General features: G+C 46.8%; 1 protein-coding gene across 1 annotated transcript; it reads right to left on the reverse strand.

Annotated features, from left to right (window-relative positions):
* Positions 1–7011: 7011 nt before the first annotated feature.
* LOC129822604 (uncharacterized) lies at positions 7012–9981 on the reverse strand. Its single transcript, XM_055880970.1, has one exon. It carries the CDS (start codon positions 9890–9892, stop codon positions 7400–7402), a length of 2493 nt encoding a protein of 830 aa, XP_055736945.1. The 5' UTR covers positions 9893–9981; the 3' UTR covers positions 7012–7399.
* Between the last annotated feature and the right edge of the window lie 9581 nt (positions 9982–19562).

Below are 19562 nucleotides of genomic sequence, written 5' to 3' on the forward strand. Positions count from 1 at the left end.
CAATTCCCGGGCCAACTCTTTCTCTGTATATATCAACGATGTCGCTCTTGATGCAGGTGACTCCCTGATCCACCTCTATGCAGACAACACCATTCTGTATACATCTGGCCCTTCTTTGGACACTGTGTTAACAAACCTCCAAACAAGCTTCAATGCCATACAGCTCTCCTTCCGTGTCCTCCAACTGCTCTTAAACGCTAGTAAAGCTAAATGCATGCTCTTCACCCGATCGCTGCCCGCACCCGCCCGCCCAACTAGCATCACTGCTCTGGACGGTTCTAACTTAGAATATGTGGACAACTACAAATACTTAGGTGTTTGGCTAGACTGATAACTCTCCTTCCAGACTCATATTAAACATCTCCAATCCACAATTAAATCTAGAATCGGCATCCTATTTCGCAAAAAAGCCTCCTTCACTCATGCCGCCAAACATACCCTCGTAAAACTGACCATCCTACCAATCCTCGACCTCTGCGATGTCATTTACAAAATAGCCTCCAACACTCTACTCAGCAAACTGGATGCAGTCTATCACAGTGCCATCCGTTTTTTTTCACCAAAGCCCCATATACTACCCACCACTGCGACCTGTATGCTCTTGTCGGCTGATCCTCACTACATATTCGTCACCAGACCCACTGGCTCCAGGTCGTCTATAAGGCGTTGCTAGGTTAAGCTCCGCCTTATCTCAGCTCACTGGTCACGATAACAACACCCACCCGTAGCACACGCTCCAGCAGGTATATCTCACTGGTCATCCCCAAAGCCAACACCTCCTTTGGCCGCCTTTCCTTCCAGTTCTCTGCTGCCAATGACTGGAACGAATTGCAAAAATCGCTGAAGGTGGAGACTTATATCTCCCTCAATAACTTAAACATCAGCTCTCTGAGCAGCTAACCGATCGCTGCAGCTGAACACAGCTCATCTGTAAATAGCTCATCCAATCTACCCAAATCATCCCAAGATTGTTTTAATTTACTTTTTTGCTCTTTTGCACACCAGTATTTCTACTTGCACATCATCATCTGCACATCTATCACTCCAGTGTTAATTTGCTAAATTGTAATTACTTCGCTACTATGGCCTATTTATTGCCTTACCTCCTTACGCCATTTGCACACACTGTATATAGACTTTTTTATATTGTGTTATTTGACTGTACGTTTGTTTATTCCATGTGTAACTCTGTGTTTGTAACGGGTGACGCTCTCCTCATCCTCGGACGAGGTGAGGAGAGAGGGATCTGAAGACCAAAACGCAGCTTGTGGGAAATAAGCCATCTTTATTTAAATAACGATGATGGCAAACACGAAACGAAACAAAACACTTCCAAACTACAAAACAAGAAAACGACGTTGACGAGACCTGAACATAAACTTACATAACTAAACATAAACTTACGTACAGGAAACAGACGACATCGAAACGAAACAAACAAACGCTACAGTCCTATGTGGTACGAACATACATACAGACACAGGAGACAATCACCCACAAACAAACAGTGAGAATGCCCTACCTAAATATGACTCTTAATTAGAGGCAAACGCAAACCACCTGCCTCTAATCAAGAGCCATACCAGGCAAACCAAAACCAACATAGAAACAGAAAACATAGAATGCCCACCCAACCTCACGTCCTGACCAACTAACACACAAAAACTAACATAAATAGGTCAGGAACGTGACAGTACCCCCCCCACAAGGTGCGAACTCCGGACGCACCAGCACAAAGTCTAGGGGAGGGTCTGGGTGGGCATCTAACCACGGTGGTGGCTCAGGCTCCGGGCGCGGTTCCCACCCCACCATAATCCATCCTAGCCTCCTCCCTCCAAGAATGTCCACCCTCTTTCTTCCCCCACAAAATCCTCTTAATAACATATCTAAGAATGACAACACCGGGACAGAGAGATAAACCAAGACAGAGGGATAGATAAGAATATAGAGGTAGAAAAAGATAGAGAGGGAGATCAGGATAGAGGGGCAACTCCGGACTGAAAGGCAGCTCCGGACAGAGAGACAGCTCTGGACTGATGGGCAGTTCTGGGTATCTAGCCTTTTCAGGCTGAAGGGCAGCTCATGGCTGACTGACGACTCTCGACGCTCATGGCAGGCTGACGGCTCTCGACGCTCATGGCAGGCTGACGGCTCTCGACGCTCATGGCAGGCTGACGGCTCTCGACGCTCATGGCAGGCTGACGGCTCTCGACGCTCATGGCAGGCTGACGGCTCTCGACGCTCATGGCAGGCTGACGGCTCTCGACGCTCATGGCGCTCTGACGGCTCTCGACGCTCATGGCGCTCTGACGGCTCTCGACGCTCATGACGCTCTGACGGCTCTGGCTGCTCATGGCGCTCTGACGGCTCTGGCTGCTCATGGCGCTCTGACGGCTCTGGCTGCTCATGGCTCGCTGGCGGCTCTGGCAGATCCTGTCTGGTTGGCGGCTCTGGCAGATCCTGTCTGGTTGGCGGCTCTGGCAGATCCTGTCTGGTTGGCGGCTCTAGCAGATCCTGTCTGGTTGGCGACTCTGGCAGATCCTGTCTGGTTGGCGGCTCTGGCAGATCCTGTCTGGCTGACGGCTCTAGCGGCTCCTGTCTGGCTGACGGCTCTAGCGGCTCCTGTCTGGCTGACGGCTCTGTAGGCTCATGGCAGACGGGCGGCTTTGCAGGCTCAGATGGCGCTGGGGAGACGGATGGCTCAGATGGCGCTGGGGAGACGGATGGCTCAGATGGCGCTGGGGAGACGGATGGCTCAGATGGCGCTGGGGAGACGGATGGCTCAGATGGCGCTGGGGAGACGGATGGCTCTGGCCGGATACGGTACACTGTAGACCTGGTGCGTGGTGCCGGAACTGGAGGCACCGTGCTAATGACAAGCACCTTCCTACTAGTGCGGGGAGCAGGGACAGGGCACACTGTATTCTCAAAGCCTACTCTATCCCTGATGCGTGGTACCGGCACTGGTGACGCCGGGCTGAGGACAAGCACATCAGGATTAGTAGGGGGAGAAGATACAGTTTGTACAGGGCTCTGGAGACGCACTGGTAGCTTAGTGCGTGGGCCCGGAACTGGAGGCACCGGGCTAGATACACGCACTACAGGTAGAGTGCGTGGAGGAGGAACAGGGCTCAGGATACGCACTGGTAGCCTAGTGCGTAGTGTATACACTGTAGGTACTAGGCTGGGGCGGGGAGGTGGTGCCGGAAATACCGGACCGTGGAGGCGTACTGGCTCTCTTGAGCATTGAGCTTGCCCAACCTTACCTGGTTGAATACTCCCGGTTGCCCGACCAGTGCGGGGAGGTGGAATAACCCGCACCGGGCTATGTAGGCGAACCGGGGAAACCATGCGTAAGGCAGGTGCCATGTATGCCGGCCCGAGGAGACGCACTGGAGACCAGACGCGTTGAGCCGGCCTCATGACACCTGGCTCAATACTCAATCTAGCCCTACCAGTGCGGGGAGGTGAAATAACCCGCACTGGGCTATGCACTCGTACAGGAGACACCGTGCGCTCTACTGCGTAACACGGCGCCTGCCCGTACTCCCGCTCTCCACGGTAAGCCTGGGAAGTGGGCGCAGGTCTCCTACCTGCCCTTGGCCCACTACCTCCTAGCCCCCCCCCAAGAAATTTTTGGGAATTACTTACGGGCTTTTTTGGCTTCCGTGCCAGACGCGTTCCCTCATAGCTCCGGTTCCTCTCTCCGGTAGCCTCCGCTCTCCTCAGTGCCTCCAGCTGTTCCCATGGGAGGCGATCTCTACCAGCTAGGATCTCCTCCCATGTGTAGACACCTTTTCCATCCAATAAATCCTCCCATGTCCATTGCTCCTTCTTCTGTCCCTTACTCCGTTTATTTCTCCCTGGCCGCTTGGTCTTAGCGTGGTGGGTGATTCTGTAACGGGTGACGCTCTCCTCATCCTCGGACGAGGTGAGGAGAGAGGGATCTGAAGACCAAAACGCAGCTTGTGGGAAATAAGCCATCTTTATTTAAACAACGATGATGGCAAACACGAAACGAAACAAAACACTTCCAAACTACAAAACAAGAAAACGACGTTGACGAGACCTGAACATAAACTTACATAACTAAACATAAACTTACGTACAGGAAACAGACGACATCGAAACGAAAACGAAACAAACAAACGCTACAGTCCTATGTGGTACGAACATACATACAGACACAGGAGACAATCACCCACAAACAAACAGTGAGAATGCCCTACCTAAATATGACTCTTAATTAGAGGCAAATGCAAACCACCTGCCTCTAATCAAGAGCCATACCAGGCAAACCAAAACCAACATAGAAACAGAAAACATAGAATGCCCACCCAACCTCACGTCCTGACCAACTAACACACAAAAACTAACATAAATAGGTCAGGAACGTGACAGTGTTGTTGTTTGTGTCACACTGCTTTACTTTATCATGGCCAGGTCGCAGATGTAAATGAGAACTTGTTCTCAACTGGCCTAACTGTTTAAATATAGATAAAATAAATAAATAAATAAATATTTTTTATTATGAATTGTAATTTAAAATGTAGTAACAAAAATGTAACTATAATCATCATTGCAATAACATGCAAATACAATGCCAAGGTATCATATTACAATAACGTTCATGAACAAGCCATTGTAAACGCATTTACATGCTTAAAAGGTTTATACATAATGAAAGTGTTGATAATATTTCATAAATAACAATATTTATCCATGAAAGGTAACATGAAGTGTTACAAATGCCAACACATTGAGCCACTGGGGAAAACAGCTGGACTGTCTAGTTCGTTACCTCAGCGTCTAATGCTGGCTTTTAACATTGAGGGTCATTAATTGGCAATGTTTGACTTTCTTTGTAAACAGCAAGCAAGTTTCTACTTTAGAGGTGTAGACTGGGGTGAGCTAATTCTGTGGGCAGGTGTTATTTTGACAATGTCAGCATTTTCCCTTGAAACGCGTTTCACCCTGCCTGTCACCTTAGCAGAAGTCTCCACAGAGCTGAGTCAAGTACACTGCACAAGATCTGCTGAGATCTGAGATTCAGAAGTGAGCTTAGCTTCAACTGAAATCATTCTCAATTATTTTGTTCCTGAAGATGTGTTCTCTATCTATTTATACACATTTGGAAAACATATTTAAAATACAGCAGATTACATTTCTGTTGGCACTAATATCACTCCATATTAGATATGACTTATTATTAAGTTTGATATCACACTTTGGCTTGCTTAGCCTCTTTGGTTGTCTTAGCAACAAAGGGAGATATGATGTACCAAGTGATTCACTACTGCCTTCTGACTGTATCCCTATCTATCTAGGGTTCAGAGAAGGGCAGAACATGCTGGTGAAATCAGGACACGGCTTTGGTTTAGGAAACATCTGTTCTGGATATCTGGAAACCCATTTCCCTTGGAGGAAATGAAACTGGGAGATCTAGGCACATCATCAAACGTATAGATAGTAGTAGTAACTGATAGTGAGGTGTGAGGTCAAGGTACTAACATCCTGTTCTAACCAGGCTAGACTACAGCACATCGTATAGGATATTGTTCGTTCTGTCAGTCCGCATTTAAGATCAGAATAGGAAAGAACCTGACAAACTTCTTTCGCATCTCGCAATGCCACTGAAAACCTGTCTACAAATGATGTGTATATAAAGTGATATTATTTTGATGTGCAACATTCTATTTGAGCCATTCTAGGTCAAATATTCATCGAGCTGTTACAATGCTCAATGCAGCTGTTTGGTCACATTTACATAAATGTTCATATGTAATATTACGCTTAACCTGTTGGGGATGGGGGCGCTGTTTAGACTATTTATGCTAATTTGGCTAATTTTTGAAACGGCTTCCCACAAAATCCTTGATCGTACAATATGCATATTATTATTATTATTGGATAGAAAACAGTCTATAGTTTCTATAGGAGTTGAAATTTTGTCTCTAAGTGGAACAGAGCCCATTCTACAGCAATTTCCCTGACATGGAGTCAGATTTGAGAAATGTTGGCCACTCTTCTGAAGTCAGTTAAAAGGGCACTGTCATTGCTATGACTATACGGACACTTCTTACGTCTTCCCCTGGATGCCTTTACGTGATGACGATTCCAATGGGGTCGATTGCGCGTTCACAGGCCCTATAAATCAAAAAACCCTGTAGCTAGCAAGTCTTTCCTTGCTGCGTAACGCGCGTGCTGGACACCGACCCGCTCCTGTTCCAAGCGTTAGTTTAGCCTGTTATATTTCTCCGGTCATCTTTTCACTCGTTATAGGAGTTAAAAACATCATAAGGTAGTTAATTTAAAGCGTTTTATAGCAATTTATATCCGTTTAGTGCGATTTTGGGACATTTATTTTTGCAACGATGTGAAAAGTTGGGCACGCTTTTCAGTTCATCCCGAACGCAGTTGACATTTCCACATGGCAAGAGGACAGCTTTCCACCAAAAGACGATTTCTCCCAAGAAAGGATCCTTTGCCCAAGATACTGATGGAAGAACAGCTCAAGGTAGGACATTTTTATTATGATAAATCGTGTTTGTCGAAAAATGTTAGTGGCTTAGGACGCCATGTTTTTTGACGTAGCTTCGCTTGGCGCAAACTGTATTGAAAAGTAAGGATAAATAAAAAAATGTAATAACGCAATTGTATTAAGAATTAAATTGTCTATCAATCCCTGTCCACCCTATATTTTTTAGTCACGTTTATGAGTATTTATGTATAAGAGTAGATCACTGTCTAAGTGGCGCAAGGACTTTTTCTTTACCAGCTTGTCTACATTTCACATTGTCTAACCATGATTTTGGTGGCTAAATATAAACATTTTCGATCAAACTGTATATGCATGTTGTAATGTGATGTTACAGGAGTGTCATCGGAAGAATTCTGAGAAGGTTAGTGAAAAAATTAATATCTTTTGGCGATGTTGACTTTTATCGCTCACTTTGGCTAGAATCAATGCTGGGCTGCTAATTGCTATGTGCTAAGCTAATATAACTGTAATGACCCGGCTGGGTCATAAAGGGAAAAGAGACGGACTCTAGGTGTGCAGGTCAGAACACAGGTTTATTCATAAACTGGGCTATTGTTCCGGCCACAACCCACGCCGCTAAATGCCGAACGTACACAATGTTACCCTGTCGGGTCAAGAGTCACTCTCATAGGAACAGATCAAGGCACGAACAGAAGAGAGCGAACAATGAGACAGTAATCCCTATTTATGCATTTCCAAATCCCGCGGTATTACCCATCATACCCCCCAACCTTTCCATCTGTCCTGACATATTCAACCCCTGCTAGTAGCCATGAGAACCATAACACACCCACAAACACAGAACACAATACCGGGTCGTTACATAGCCCCCCCCTTTCTAAACCCTAGCCCCTAGGGTTACACAACAAAATCCTTAAAACGACCCGGAGGTCGCATCAGTCTCTTGGGCCTCCCCGTGACTCTCAGCGGTGGCCCCCCAGAACGCTCCTCTGCCCCAATGTCATTTCTAGCGCCCTCCGAAGAAGCAGCCCCCTCCCCAGGCTCAGGTTGTGCTAGAGTCTCTTCGTTAGACTGTTCCCGTGGGCTCACATCAGAGCCCTCACTCCCATTCCCTACCGTTTTCCTCCCTCTGTAGGGTGCCAATCGATCCCGGTGGACCACCACCTTCCTGCTCCGTGGGGGAACCTCCACCCGGTACGTCACCTCCCCCACTCTCTCTATCACCAGACACGGCCCCACCCATGCACTGTCCAGCTTTGGGCACCGCCCCTTCTTGCGCGTGGGGTTGTGAAGCCACACACATTCTCCCGCTCCAAAGTGCCTCCCCCTAGCGCGCGAGTCGTAGTGGCGCTTTTGGCGCACCCCTGCGTTTTCGAGTTGCTCTCTTGCGAAGGTGTGAGCCGCTTCTAACCGGTTCTGCAGACGACACACATAGTTCGGGCCAGGCAAAACCCCGTCGTCATTATCAGGAGGGTGGCCAAACGTCAGTTCGGCTGGGGTGCGCAACTCACGACCTAACATTAGTAGTGCTGGGGAGCACGCAGTCGATTCTTGAACAGCCGACCTACACGCCATAAGAATAAACGGTAAGTGGGTGTCCCAATCTCTCTGGTGTTTTGAGGTAACGATGGCCAGCTGCTGTGCTAATGTTCTGTTAAATCTTTCCACCAGCCCATCGCTCTGCGGGTGAAGCGGAGTAGTGCGCGTCTTCTCTGCGCCTAACCGTCTACACAACTCTGAGAACACCCGTGACTCGAAGTTTCTTCCCTGGTCGCTGTGAATAGACTGTGGCACCCCAAACCGACTGATTATTCCCCCCACCAACGCATCAGCTATTGTCCCCGCCTCCTGGTCTGGGAGAGCGCAAGCCTCCGGCCACTTGGTGAAGTAGTCCATGGCGGTTAGAATCCACCTGTTACCGCTGTCTGTGGTTGGAAACGGCCCTACTATGTCTACCCCCAGTCTCTCCATGGGCTCCCCTACTGGGAATTGTTGTAGGAGGGCGTGTGACTGACCTGGAGGTCCTTTTTTAGCGGCACACTCGTCGCACTGCCTACAAAAGTCCTCCACATCCCTCCTGTGCCTTGCCCAATAGAAGCCTTTACGCATGCGCTTTAACGTTTTGGAGACCCCAAAATGCCCTGCGCCTACTCCCCCATGAAGCTGCTGTAACACGCTTCCCTGCAGCCTTTTGGGCACCACTACCTGCCACGTAATTTCTCCAGTCGCTGGCTTTTTCCACCCCCTCTGGAGCACTCCCTCAGCCACTCTAAGGACTGTGAATTTAGCCCACAGTCCTTTGGTGACTGGTGATAGAGGGGCTACTTCCCCCCACGGCGGTCGTCTTCTCTCTTCCACCCACCGCAGCACAGGACGCAGCTCTGCGTCCTCCTCCTGGCGACGCCTCCACTCCCCAACGTCCACAGCCTCAAGCTCCCGGCACTCTGCCACACTCAGCTGACTCACCGTGGCGGTGACTCCCTCCTCCCTGCACAGTTCTCTCTCTCGCTCCACCCGTTTGGCGCAGTACCCACAGCCATCCTCAGCACACGGGCGGCGGGACAAGGCGTCCGCATTGCTGTGGCGAAGGCCGGCTCTGTGCTCCACCTGGAAGTCGTAGGGTTGTAGCTCCTCCAGCCAGCGGGCAATCTGACCCTCTGGCTCCTTGAAGGAGAGAAGCCACTGCAGGGCGGAGTGATCCGTCCGGACCACAAACGGCAGGCCCCCCAGGTAGTACTTGAAATGGCGTACTGCTGCCACGACAGCCAAAAGCTCTCTCCTTGTCACGCAGTAGCGTTTTTCAGCCTTATCAAAAGTCCTGCTGTAATAAGCTACTACGTGTTCCCCATCAGGACCCCGCTGAGCCAGCACAGCCCCCAACCCCTCATTGCTTGCGTCGGTGTCCAGGATGAACGGACGGTTCGGGTCTGGTGAGGCCAGGACAGGGGCCTCCATCAGGGCCCGTTTGAGGGCCTCAAACGCCCGCTGGTGCTCTTCGGTCCACTGAAAAACAGTGTCCTCCTTGAGTAGCTGGTTCAAAGGAGCCGCTACCCCCGCAAACCCCTTCACAAACCTACGATAGTAGGATGCCAGTCCCAGGAAGCTCTTAACCTCTTTTTTTCCCCCTGGAACTGGCCACCCCCTCACAGCCTCTACTTTGTCTGGCATCGTGCTGATGCCCTCACCACCCAGCTGATGCCCCAGGAACGCCACCTCCCTTTGCATGAAATGGCACTTTCCCGGATGTAATTTTAGCCCCGCCCCCGAGATTCTCTCCAACACTCGCCTAATTGCCCCCAGTGCCCCCTCAAACGATGTGCCGTGCACCAATATGTCGTCTAGGTACACAACACACTCGTCTCTCGGAACCCCCGCCAGCACTCTGTCCATGAGCCTCTCAAAGGTGGCAGGAGCATTACAGAGCCCGAAGCACAGCACCTTGAACTGCCAATGGCCCCTATCTGTGGAGAAGGCCGTTTTTTCACGTGCCCCTGGCGAGAGGGGCACCTGCCAGTAGCCACTGCGCAGATCAAGGGAGGAGAACCACGAGGACCCTCTCACGTGGTCTAGCGACTCATCAATCCTCGGTAGGGGATAAGAGTCTTTAGTGGTGACAGAATTTAGGCCCCTGTAGTCAACACAAAACCTAAGTTTACCCCCTTTCTTAGGCACCATGACGACCGGCGCGGACCATGGGCTATCTGATGGCTCAATGAAATCAGCCCGCAACATGTCAACAATAGCTGTGTCTGCTGCTTCCCTCCTGGCAAGGGGAATACGACGGGGCCGAATTTTAATGGGTCGGGCGTCCCCAGTGTCTATTTCGTGCTGAACTAGGTGTGTTTGTCCTACCTCATCTTCCCCCCAAGCGAAGCTATCTTTAAAGTCCAACAGCAGCTGCTTTAACTGTCTCTGTTGTCCCTCATCCAGACCCTGACAGTTCTTCAGCCACACAGCCTCGACGGCGTCGATAGCTTCCTCCTTCCCCCCGTCGGGCTGATGGGTTGAAGGGGCCAGTGTGTTTTGGGCTACTGGGCTGCCTGTGCCTGCACCATGATGGGGAGTGAAGGCCGTCGCCGCCGGAGACAGCTGCTGGGATGGCACAACGACCAAGGGAGCAGCCGGGATGACCGGTGGAGTTTTTGCAAGCTTGGAGGAAGACGGAGGAACAGCCCTGCCCCCTGCTGGCCCTCCCGAAGGCGACATTCCCACTGTGGGCCCCCCCGACAGCCTCAAAGTACCTGACGCTAAGTCCAACTGAGCCCCACAGTTTTTCAAAAAGTCCATTCCCAGTATACAGGGGTCCTGCACCGCTGCTACCCACACCGGACACCCCACAGTTCTCACCCCCACAGTCACAGATAGCTGACACTTCCCTAACATGGGGGCTAGCTCCCCCGTGACAGTCCGTAGCTGGACATGGGTCGGCTCCACCCGCACCCCAACAGGTAGTATGTCTGGTCTCACCAGGGTTACTGTAGAGCCCGTGTCGACCAGGGCCAAACATTCCACCCCCTCTACCTTGACGACGACATTGCAGAAGTCCCCAACGGTGGTACGTCCCACCACAACTACCGGACTAGGAAACACGGCGGCAGCTACACCCTGGGGGAGCAGGACCCCACCCTCTTGTCTGCGCTGCTGGGTACCTCCTTTGCTTACAGTGGGTTCGGGGGCGGGGGGGTGGGCCCGCGCTGCCCCCTGCGCGAGAACCCGTTGTCGTTTCCCTGGTGACGGGGGAATCTGCCACACTCCCGCTGAATGTGGCCAGGTTGGCCACAACCCCAGCAGACAATAGGAGTTGAGCTGACACTGCGACGTTGCCTGGAGCCCCTCTCCATGACAAGCGAAGCAGTCTTGACCAGCCCGCCCAACTCGTCAACCCACTCTGGCTTTGTGACCCCTGGCACCCCAGCCACCGCTGCTCTCACCTCTGGTTGACTGGTGACTTCCACTCTCACTCCCTCACCCCAGATCAGCTCCCTCTTCCTGGCTATCTCCACTGCAGCCTGCAGAGATGGTGGGTCCGCCATCTGAACATGCTTACCCAGTTCGGTGGAAGAGAGCGCTCTAATAAAACTGTCCCGTGCCAGCTCGTCTTGCACCCCAATCGGCATAGTTGCATAAGCCCGCCTGGTCAGGCTCAGAATACCACTTGCCAACGCCTTTAATGATTCCCCCTGAAGTCTCTTTTTGTTACACAGTTCAATACGCAGCATGTTGGGCTGCGCGTCGCTGCCGAAACGGCCCCCCAATGCCTCCACTAGCGCACCGTAGTCGCCCCTATCGCCCGGGGCTAGCGTTAGCAGGCATTCCGACGCCTCCTCCGCCAGGCTCAGGGCAAGCTGTAACGCTTTCGTCTCGTCAGACCACCTCCCGGCTCTAGCCAACAACTCGAATTGAGTGAAAAAAACTTCCCATTTACCTTGTCCATTGAACTTTGGTAGTTTAGCCGCTACCGTGGCTAATGGCAATAGGTCGCCGCCATCTCTGTTTACCTTAGCAGGCCCAGCCATTTCCGCACCCGGTGACGTCGATATCCCCGTCGCCGTGACGTCAGCTCTCGAGCGATGCGAAGGAAAACCCGCCAGTTCTGCCATCTTGCTGACTGACAATTTAACTCCCGCCATGTGGCTCTCCAGCTTCCCTACGGCAGTCGCCGCCTGACCCTCCCGACCGGGTACCCCCGAGCCCACAACGGACACCTTGTCCGACTCTTCCTTAATTTTCCGCCTCGCCCCAAGCGACATGACCGTAGATGCGAGTCACGCTAAAGCCAACCCGGCCTATACTGAACAGCTAACTCGCCTAGCCACGATCCCGTAGTTCGAAAGCACTTCTGACACCAATGTAATGACCCGGCTGGGTCATAAAGGGAAAAGAGACGGACTCTAGGTGTGCAGGTCAGAACACAGGTTTATTCATAAACTGGGCTATTGTTCCGGCCACAACCCACGCCGCTAAATGCCGAACGTACACAATGTTACCCTGTCGGGTCAAGAGTCACTCTCATAGGAACAGATCAAGGCACGAACAGAAGAGAGCGAACAATGAGACAGTAATCCCTATTTATGCATTTCCAAATCCCGCGGTATTACCCATCATACCCCCCCAACCTTTCCATCTGTCCTGACATATTCAACCCCTGCTAGTAGCCATGAGAACCATAACACACCCACAAACACAGAACACAATACCGGGTCGTTACATAACGATTTATTGTGTTTTCGCTGTAAGACACTTAGAAAATCTGAAATATTGTCTGTATTCACAGGATCTGTGTCTTTCGATTCGTGTATGCTGTGTATTTTTACGAAATGTTTGATGATTAGTAGTTAGGTAAACACGTTGCTCATTGTAATTATTCTAGTCCATTTGTGACGGTGGGTGCAATTGTAAACTATGCCATCTACCTGAAATATGCACTTTTTTCTAACAAAACCTATCCCATACCATAAATATGTTATCAGACTGTCATCTAATGAGTTTTTTTGTTGGTTAGGGGCTATAAATATCTTAGTTTAGCCGAATTGGTGATGGCTACTGGTGTTGGTGGACAAATAAAAGATGGTGGATTATGCTAATGTGTTTTTAGGTAATAGATGTACATCTTTACATATTGTGTCTTCCCTGTAAAACATTTTAAAAATCGGAAATGTTGACTGGATTCACAAGATCTGTGTCTTTCATTAGCTGTATTGGACTTTAATGTGTGAAAGTTAAATATTTTAAAAAATATATTTTTTTTGAATTTCGCGGCACTGGTTTTTCAGTGGGGGGGGGGGGGTGTGCCGCTAGCGCCACGCTGATCCTAGACAGGTTAATGAATATACGTTTCTGTAAATCGGTAGCATGAATATATTTATCATCTTTGTGGTGGCTGTTTAGGGAAAGGGGATGGATACCTAGTCAGTTGCACAACTGAATGCATTCAACTGAAATGTGTCTTCCGCAGTTAAGCAAATCCCTCTGAATCAGAGAGGTGCTTGGGGGGGGGGCTTCCTTAATCAATATCATCAGCGCCCTTGGGATCGTGGGTTAATTGGGGGGTGGAACAGCAGATTTTTCAACCTTGCCGGCTAAGGGATTCGAACCCAACGCTCTTAACCTCTAGGCTACCTGCCGCTGCAGCTGTTTGATTCATTGTCTACAACAAATTACTTATTTCCTTTGATCAGAGATCCACTCCATGGAATTGGTATAAAGCCCTTAACTTCTAACGAGTCACAAACCCGGATCCGGGATCCCCCCCATCAAAAAAGCTGACTAGCATAGCATAGCCTAGCCTGAAGCCACAGGGATATCACATAATAAAATGTTCATGAAATTACAAGTCCAAGACACCAAATGAAAGATACACATCTTGTGAATCCAGCCATCATTTCTGATTTTTAAAATGTTTTACAGGGAAGACACACTATGTATTTCTATTAGCTAACCACCATAGCAAAAGACACAACTTTTTTTCACACCATTTTTTTCCTGCATAGGTAACTATCACAAATTCGACCAAATAAAGATATGAATAGTCAATAACCAGGAAACAACTTCATCAGATGACAGTCTGATAACATATTTATTGTATAGCATATTTTTTGTTCGAAAAATTTGCATATTTCAGGTATAAATCATAGTTTTACATTGCAGACACCATCACAACTCTCACCAAATCAACTAGAATAACTACAGAGACCAACGTGAATTACCTAAATACTCATCATAAAACATTTATGAAAAATACACAGCGTACAGCAAATGAAAGACTAAGATCTTGTGAATCCAGCCAATATTTCAGATTCTTTAAGTGTTTTACAGCGAAAACACAATTTAGCATTATATTAGCTTACTACAATAGCCAACCACACAGCAGCATTGATTCATGCACGTTAGCGATAGCGAATAAACCAGCAAAAGATATTACATTTTTCACTAACCTTCTCAAAACTTCATCAGATGACAGTCCTATAACATCATATTACACAATACATATATTGTTTGTTCGAAAATGTGCATATTTAGCGGCACGAATCGTGGTTATACAATGAGAATAGTAGCCAAGCTGCAAAGAAAATGTTGGGAGAAATCTTGGGAGAGGCACCTAATCTAATCAATAACTAATCATTAACTTGACTAAAAAATACAAGTTGGACAGCAAATGAAAGATACATTAGTTCTTAATGCAACCGCTGTGTTAGATTTTTAAAATAAACGTTACTACGACATACAGCGTGCGTTAAAGCGAGACCGCACCGAAATTAATGGCAGAATAGTAGTTTAACATTTTTCAACAGAACAACGAATTAACATCATAAATAGTTCTTACTTTTTGATGAGCTTCCATCAGAATCTTGGGCAAGTTGTCCTTTGTCCAGAAGAATCGTTTCTCGGTTGTAGATTGTCGCCTTCATCTTTGTAATTAGCAGTAAACATTAGCCATTTGGCGAAGACGTGTCCAACTCACTATAACGCAGCACAAAGAAATATCCGAATATCGCAATATACTGATATAAACTGATATAACTCTGTTTAACCTGTCTAGGATGAGTGTGCCGCTAGCGGCACTCCCCCCCCCCCCCCCACTGAAAAACCAGTGCCGCGAAATTCAAAAAAAAAATATTTTTTAAATATTTAACTTTCACACATTAAAGTCCAATACAGCTAATGAAAGACACAGATCTTGTGAATCCAGTCAACATGTCCGATTTTTAAAATGTTTTACAGGGAAGACACAATATGTAAAGATGTACATCTATTACCTAAAAACACATTAGCATAATCCACCATCTTTTATTTGTCCACCAACACCAGTAGCTATCACCAATTCGGCTAAACTAAGATATTTATAGCCCCTAACCAAGAAAAAAACTCATTAGATGACAGTCTGATAACATATTTATGGTATGGGATAGGTTTTATCAGAAAAAAGTGCATATTTCAGGTAGATGGCATAGGTTACAATTGCACCCACCGTCACAAATGGAATAGAAAAACTACTTAGAGCAACGTGTTTACCTACTTACTAATCATCAAACATTTCGTAAAAATACACAGCATACACGAATCGAAAGACACAGATCCTGTGAATACAGACAATATTTCAGATTTTCTAAGTGTCTTACAGCGAAAACACAATAAATCGTTATATTAGCATAGCACATAGCACATAGCAGCCCAGCATTGATTCTAGCCAAAGTGAGCGATAAAAGTCAACATCGCCAAAATATATTAATTTTTTCACTAACCTTCTCAGAATTCTTCAGATGACACTCCTGTAACATCATATTACACAATCCATATAGAGTTTGATCGAAAATGTTTATATTTAGCCACCAAAATCATGGTTAGACAATGTGAAATGTAGCTCAGCTGGTCAGAAAATGTCCTTGCGCCACTTAGACAGTGATCTACTCTTATACATAAATACTCATAAACGTGACTAAAAAATATAGGGTGGACAGGGATTGATAGACAATTTAATTCTTAATTCAATTGCGGAATTACATTTTTTTATTTATCCTTACTTTTCAATACAGTTTGCGCCAAGCGAAGCTACGTCAAAAAACATGGCGTCCTAAGCCACTAAAATTTTTCGACAGAAACACGATTTATCATAATAAAAATGTCCTACTTTGAGCTGTTCTTCCATCAGTATCTTGGGCAAAGGATCCTTTCTTGGGAGTAATCGTCTTTTGGTGGAAAGCTGTCCTCTTGCCATGTGGAAATGCCAACTGCGTTCGGGATGAACTGGAAGCGTGCCCAGCTATTCACAGCGTTAAAGAAATAAATGTCCCAAAATCGCACTAAACGGATATAAATTGCTATAAAACGCTTTAAATTAACTACCTTATGATGTTTTTAACTCCTATAACGAGTAAAAACATGACCGGAAAAATATAACAAGCTAAACTAACGCTTGGAAAAATAGCAGGTCGATGTCCTCCACGCGCATTACGCAGCTGCAAAGGAGCTCCTACCTACAGGGTTTTTTTATTTATAGGGCCTGTGAACGCGCAATCGACCCCATTCAAATCGTCATCACGTAAAGGCATCCAGGGGAAGACGTAAGCAGTGTCCGTATAGTCATAGCAATAACAGTGCCCTTTTAACTGACTCCAGAACAGTGGCCAAAATTTCTGAAATCTGACTCCATGTCAGGGAAATTGCTGTAGAATGGGCTCTGTTCCACTTAGAGACAAAATTTCAACTCCTATAGAAACTATAGACTGTTTTCTATCCAATAATAATAATAATATGCATATTGTACGATCAAGGATTTTGTGGGAAGCCGTTTCAAAAATTACACGATTAGCATAAATAGTCACAACAGCGCCCCCATCCTCAACAGGTTAAAATAACTACATTATGATGTCTTTAACACCTATATCGAATAAAATCAGAGCCGGATATATCTAAGGCCTATAACGAGAGCTTTTCAGAATGCCATCTTGAGGTCTGTCTTGCGCCATGACGAACGTTGAAAAGAATGCACCCCACGTTCCAAGACCCTTTATATGGCCTCACATCTGCCTAGCAACACCATTCGAATTCTCACTGCTTGCTGACATCTAGGGGAAGGCGTATGCAGTGCATGTCGACCAATAGAATACATGCAAATTAATAAACTGACCCTGGAACAGACTGCCTGATTTCAGATTTCTCACTTCCTGACAGGAAGTTTGCTCCAACTTGAGTTCTGTTTTACTCACAGATATAATTCAAACGGTTTTAGAAACTAGAGAGTGTTTTCTATCCAATAGTAATAATAATATGCATATTGTACGAGCAAGAATTGAGTATGAGGCAGTTTAATTTGGGGACGAATTTTTACAAAGTGAAAACAGCGCCCCCATATTGACAAGAAGTTAAACTGGCTAGCTCTCACACAATCGCCTTATTGCAAATGTGATAACACATTTTTTTCCATTTGTCTCTCTTTCCCATTCAATATTCATCTTCATGCATATCAATGTGTTTCACCACAAAGGGAGCCAAGACTTCAGGGTGGATTATACAACATACAATTTCTGTCTTTATAGTTCAGGGGCCTTATTTTTCAATCATGTGTAGGCACAATCTGTGCGTAAACTGCGCATAGGATCATTTCCACGCAAAGTGTGAGATTTATGAATATGAATGTTTGTTTGAAAGTGCGCTAAATTTACACACAGGCCTACACACAGTGCCAAGCGGTGGAATAAGGAAATACACAATACAAACTGCCTCTGGAAGCAACGTCATCACAATAACTGTTTGTCAGGAGCTTCATGAAATCATGTTTCCATGGCCCGAGCAGCCGCACAAAAGGCAAAGATTGTCATGCGCAATGCCAAGTGTCAAGTGCTGGAGTGGTGTAAAGCACGCTGCCATTCGACTCAGGAGCAGTTGAAACGCGTTCTCTGGAGTGATGAATCACGCTTCACCATCTGGCAGTCTGACTGACAAATCTGGTTTTGGTGAATGCCAGGAGAATGCTACCTGCCCAAATGCATAGTACCTACTGTAAAGTTTGGTGGATGAGGAATAATGGTCTGGGGCTGTTTTTCATGGTTTGGGCAAGGCCCCTTTTAAAAATGTTACCTTTATTTAACTAGGCAAGTCAGCTAGGAACAAATTCTTAATTACAATGACAGCCTACTGGGGAACAGTGGGTTAACTGCCTTGTTCAGGTGCAGAATGACAGATTCTTATCTTGTCAGCTCAGGGTTTTGATCCAGCAACCTTTTGGCTACTGGCCCAACTCTCTAACCACAAGGCTACCTGCCGCCCCAATCTAGTGAAGGGAAATCTTAACACCACAGCATACAATGACATTCTAGACGATTCTGTGCTTCCAACTGTATGGGAACAGCTTTGAGAAGGCCCTTTCCTGTTTCAGCATGACAATGCCCCCATGCACAAAGCGAGGTCCATACAGAAATGGTTTGTCGAGAACGGTGTTGAAGAACTTGGCTGGCCTGCACAAAGCCTTGACCTCAACCCCATCAAACACCTTTCTGATAAATTGGAACACTGACTGTAAGTCAGGCCTAATCGCCCAACATCAGTGCCCTCATCAATGTCCGCAGCAATGTTCCAACATTTAGTGGAAAGCAGTCGAATAAGAGTGGAGGCTGTTATAGCAGCAAAAGGGGATTAACTCTGTATTAATCCCCATGATTTTGTAATGAGATGTTCGAAGAGCAGGTGTTCAAATACTTTTGGTCATGTAGTGATTCTTGACAGCCTATTTCATATTGTCAAATCAAACCACATTTTATTTGTCACATGCGCCAAATACAACAGGTGTAGACCTTAGAGTGAAATGCTTACTTACAAGGTCTTAACCAACAATGCAGTTTTAAGAAAAAATACCTTTAAAAAAAATAATAAGAAATAAAAGTAACAAATAATAAGGGAGCAGCAGTAAAATTTGACCACATCAGTGCATTGGTTAAGATAATAATCCATATACAGTGGCTTAGGAAAGTATTCAGACCCCTTGACTTTTCCACATTTTGTTATGTTACAGCCTTATTATAAAATGGATTAAATTAAAACAAAATCGTCAGAAATGTACACACAATAGCCCAAATGACAAAGTGAAAATAGGTTTTTAGCAATGTTTGTGAATTTATGAAAGCCCCCTAGAAATGACTTATTTACAAAAGTATTCAGACCGTTTACTATGAGATTCGAAATTGAGCTCAGGTGGATCCTGTTTGCCTTGATCGTCCTTGAGATGTTTCTACAACTTATTTGGAGGCCACCTGTGGTACATTCAATTGATTTGAGATGATTTGGAAAGGCACACACCTGTCTACATAAGGTCCCACAGTTGACAGTGCATGTCAAAGGAATTGTCCGTAGAGCTCTGAAAAATGCTTTGTCTCAAGGCACAGCTCTGGGGAAGGTTACCAAAACATTTCTGCAGCATTGAAGATCCCAAGAGACAGTGGCCTCCATCATTCTTAAATGGAAGAAGTTTGGAACCAGCAAGACTCTTGGCCACCCGGCCAAACTGAGCAATCGGGGGAGAAGGGCCTTACTCAGGGTGGTGACCAAGAACCAGATGGTCACATAG

The sequence above is a fragment of the Salvelinus fontinalis genome, chromosome 2 (genome assembly GCF_029448725.1).
Source record: "Salvelinus fontinalis isolate EN_2023a chromosome 2, ASM2944872v1, whole genome shotgun sequence".
In the NCBI taxonomy this organism is placed as follows: Eukaryota; Metazoa; Chordata; class Actinopteri; order Salmoniformes; family Salmonidae; genus Salvelinus; species Salvelinus fontinalis.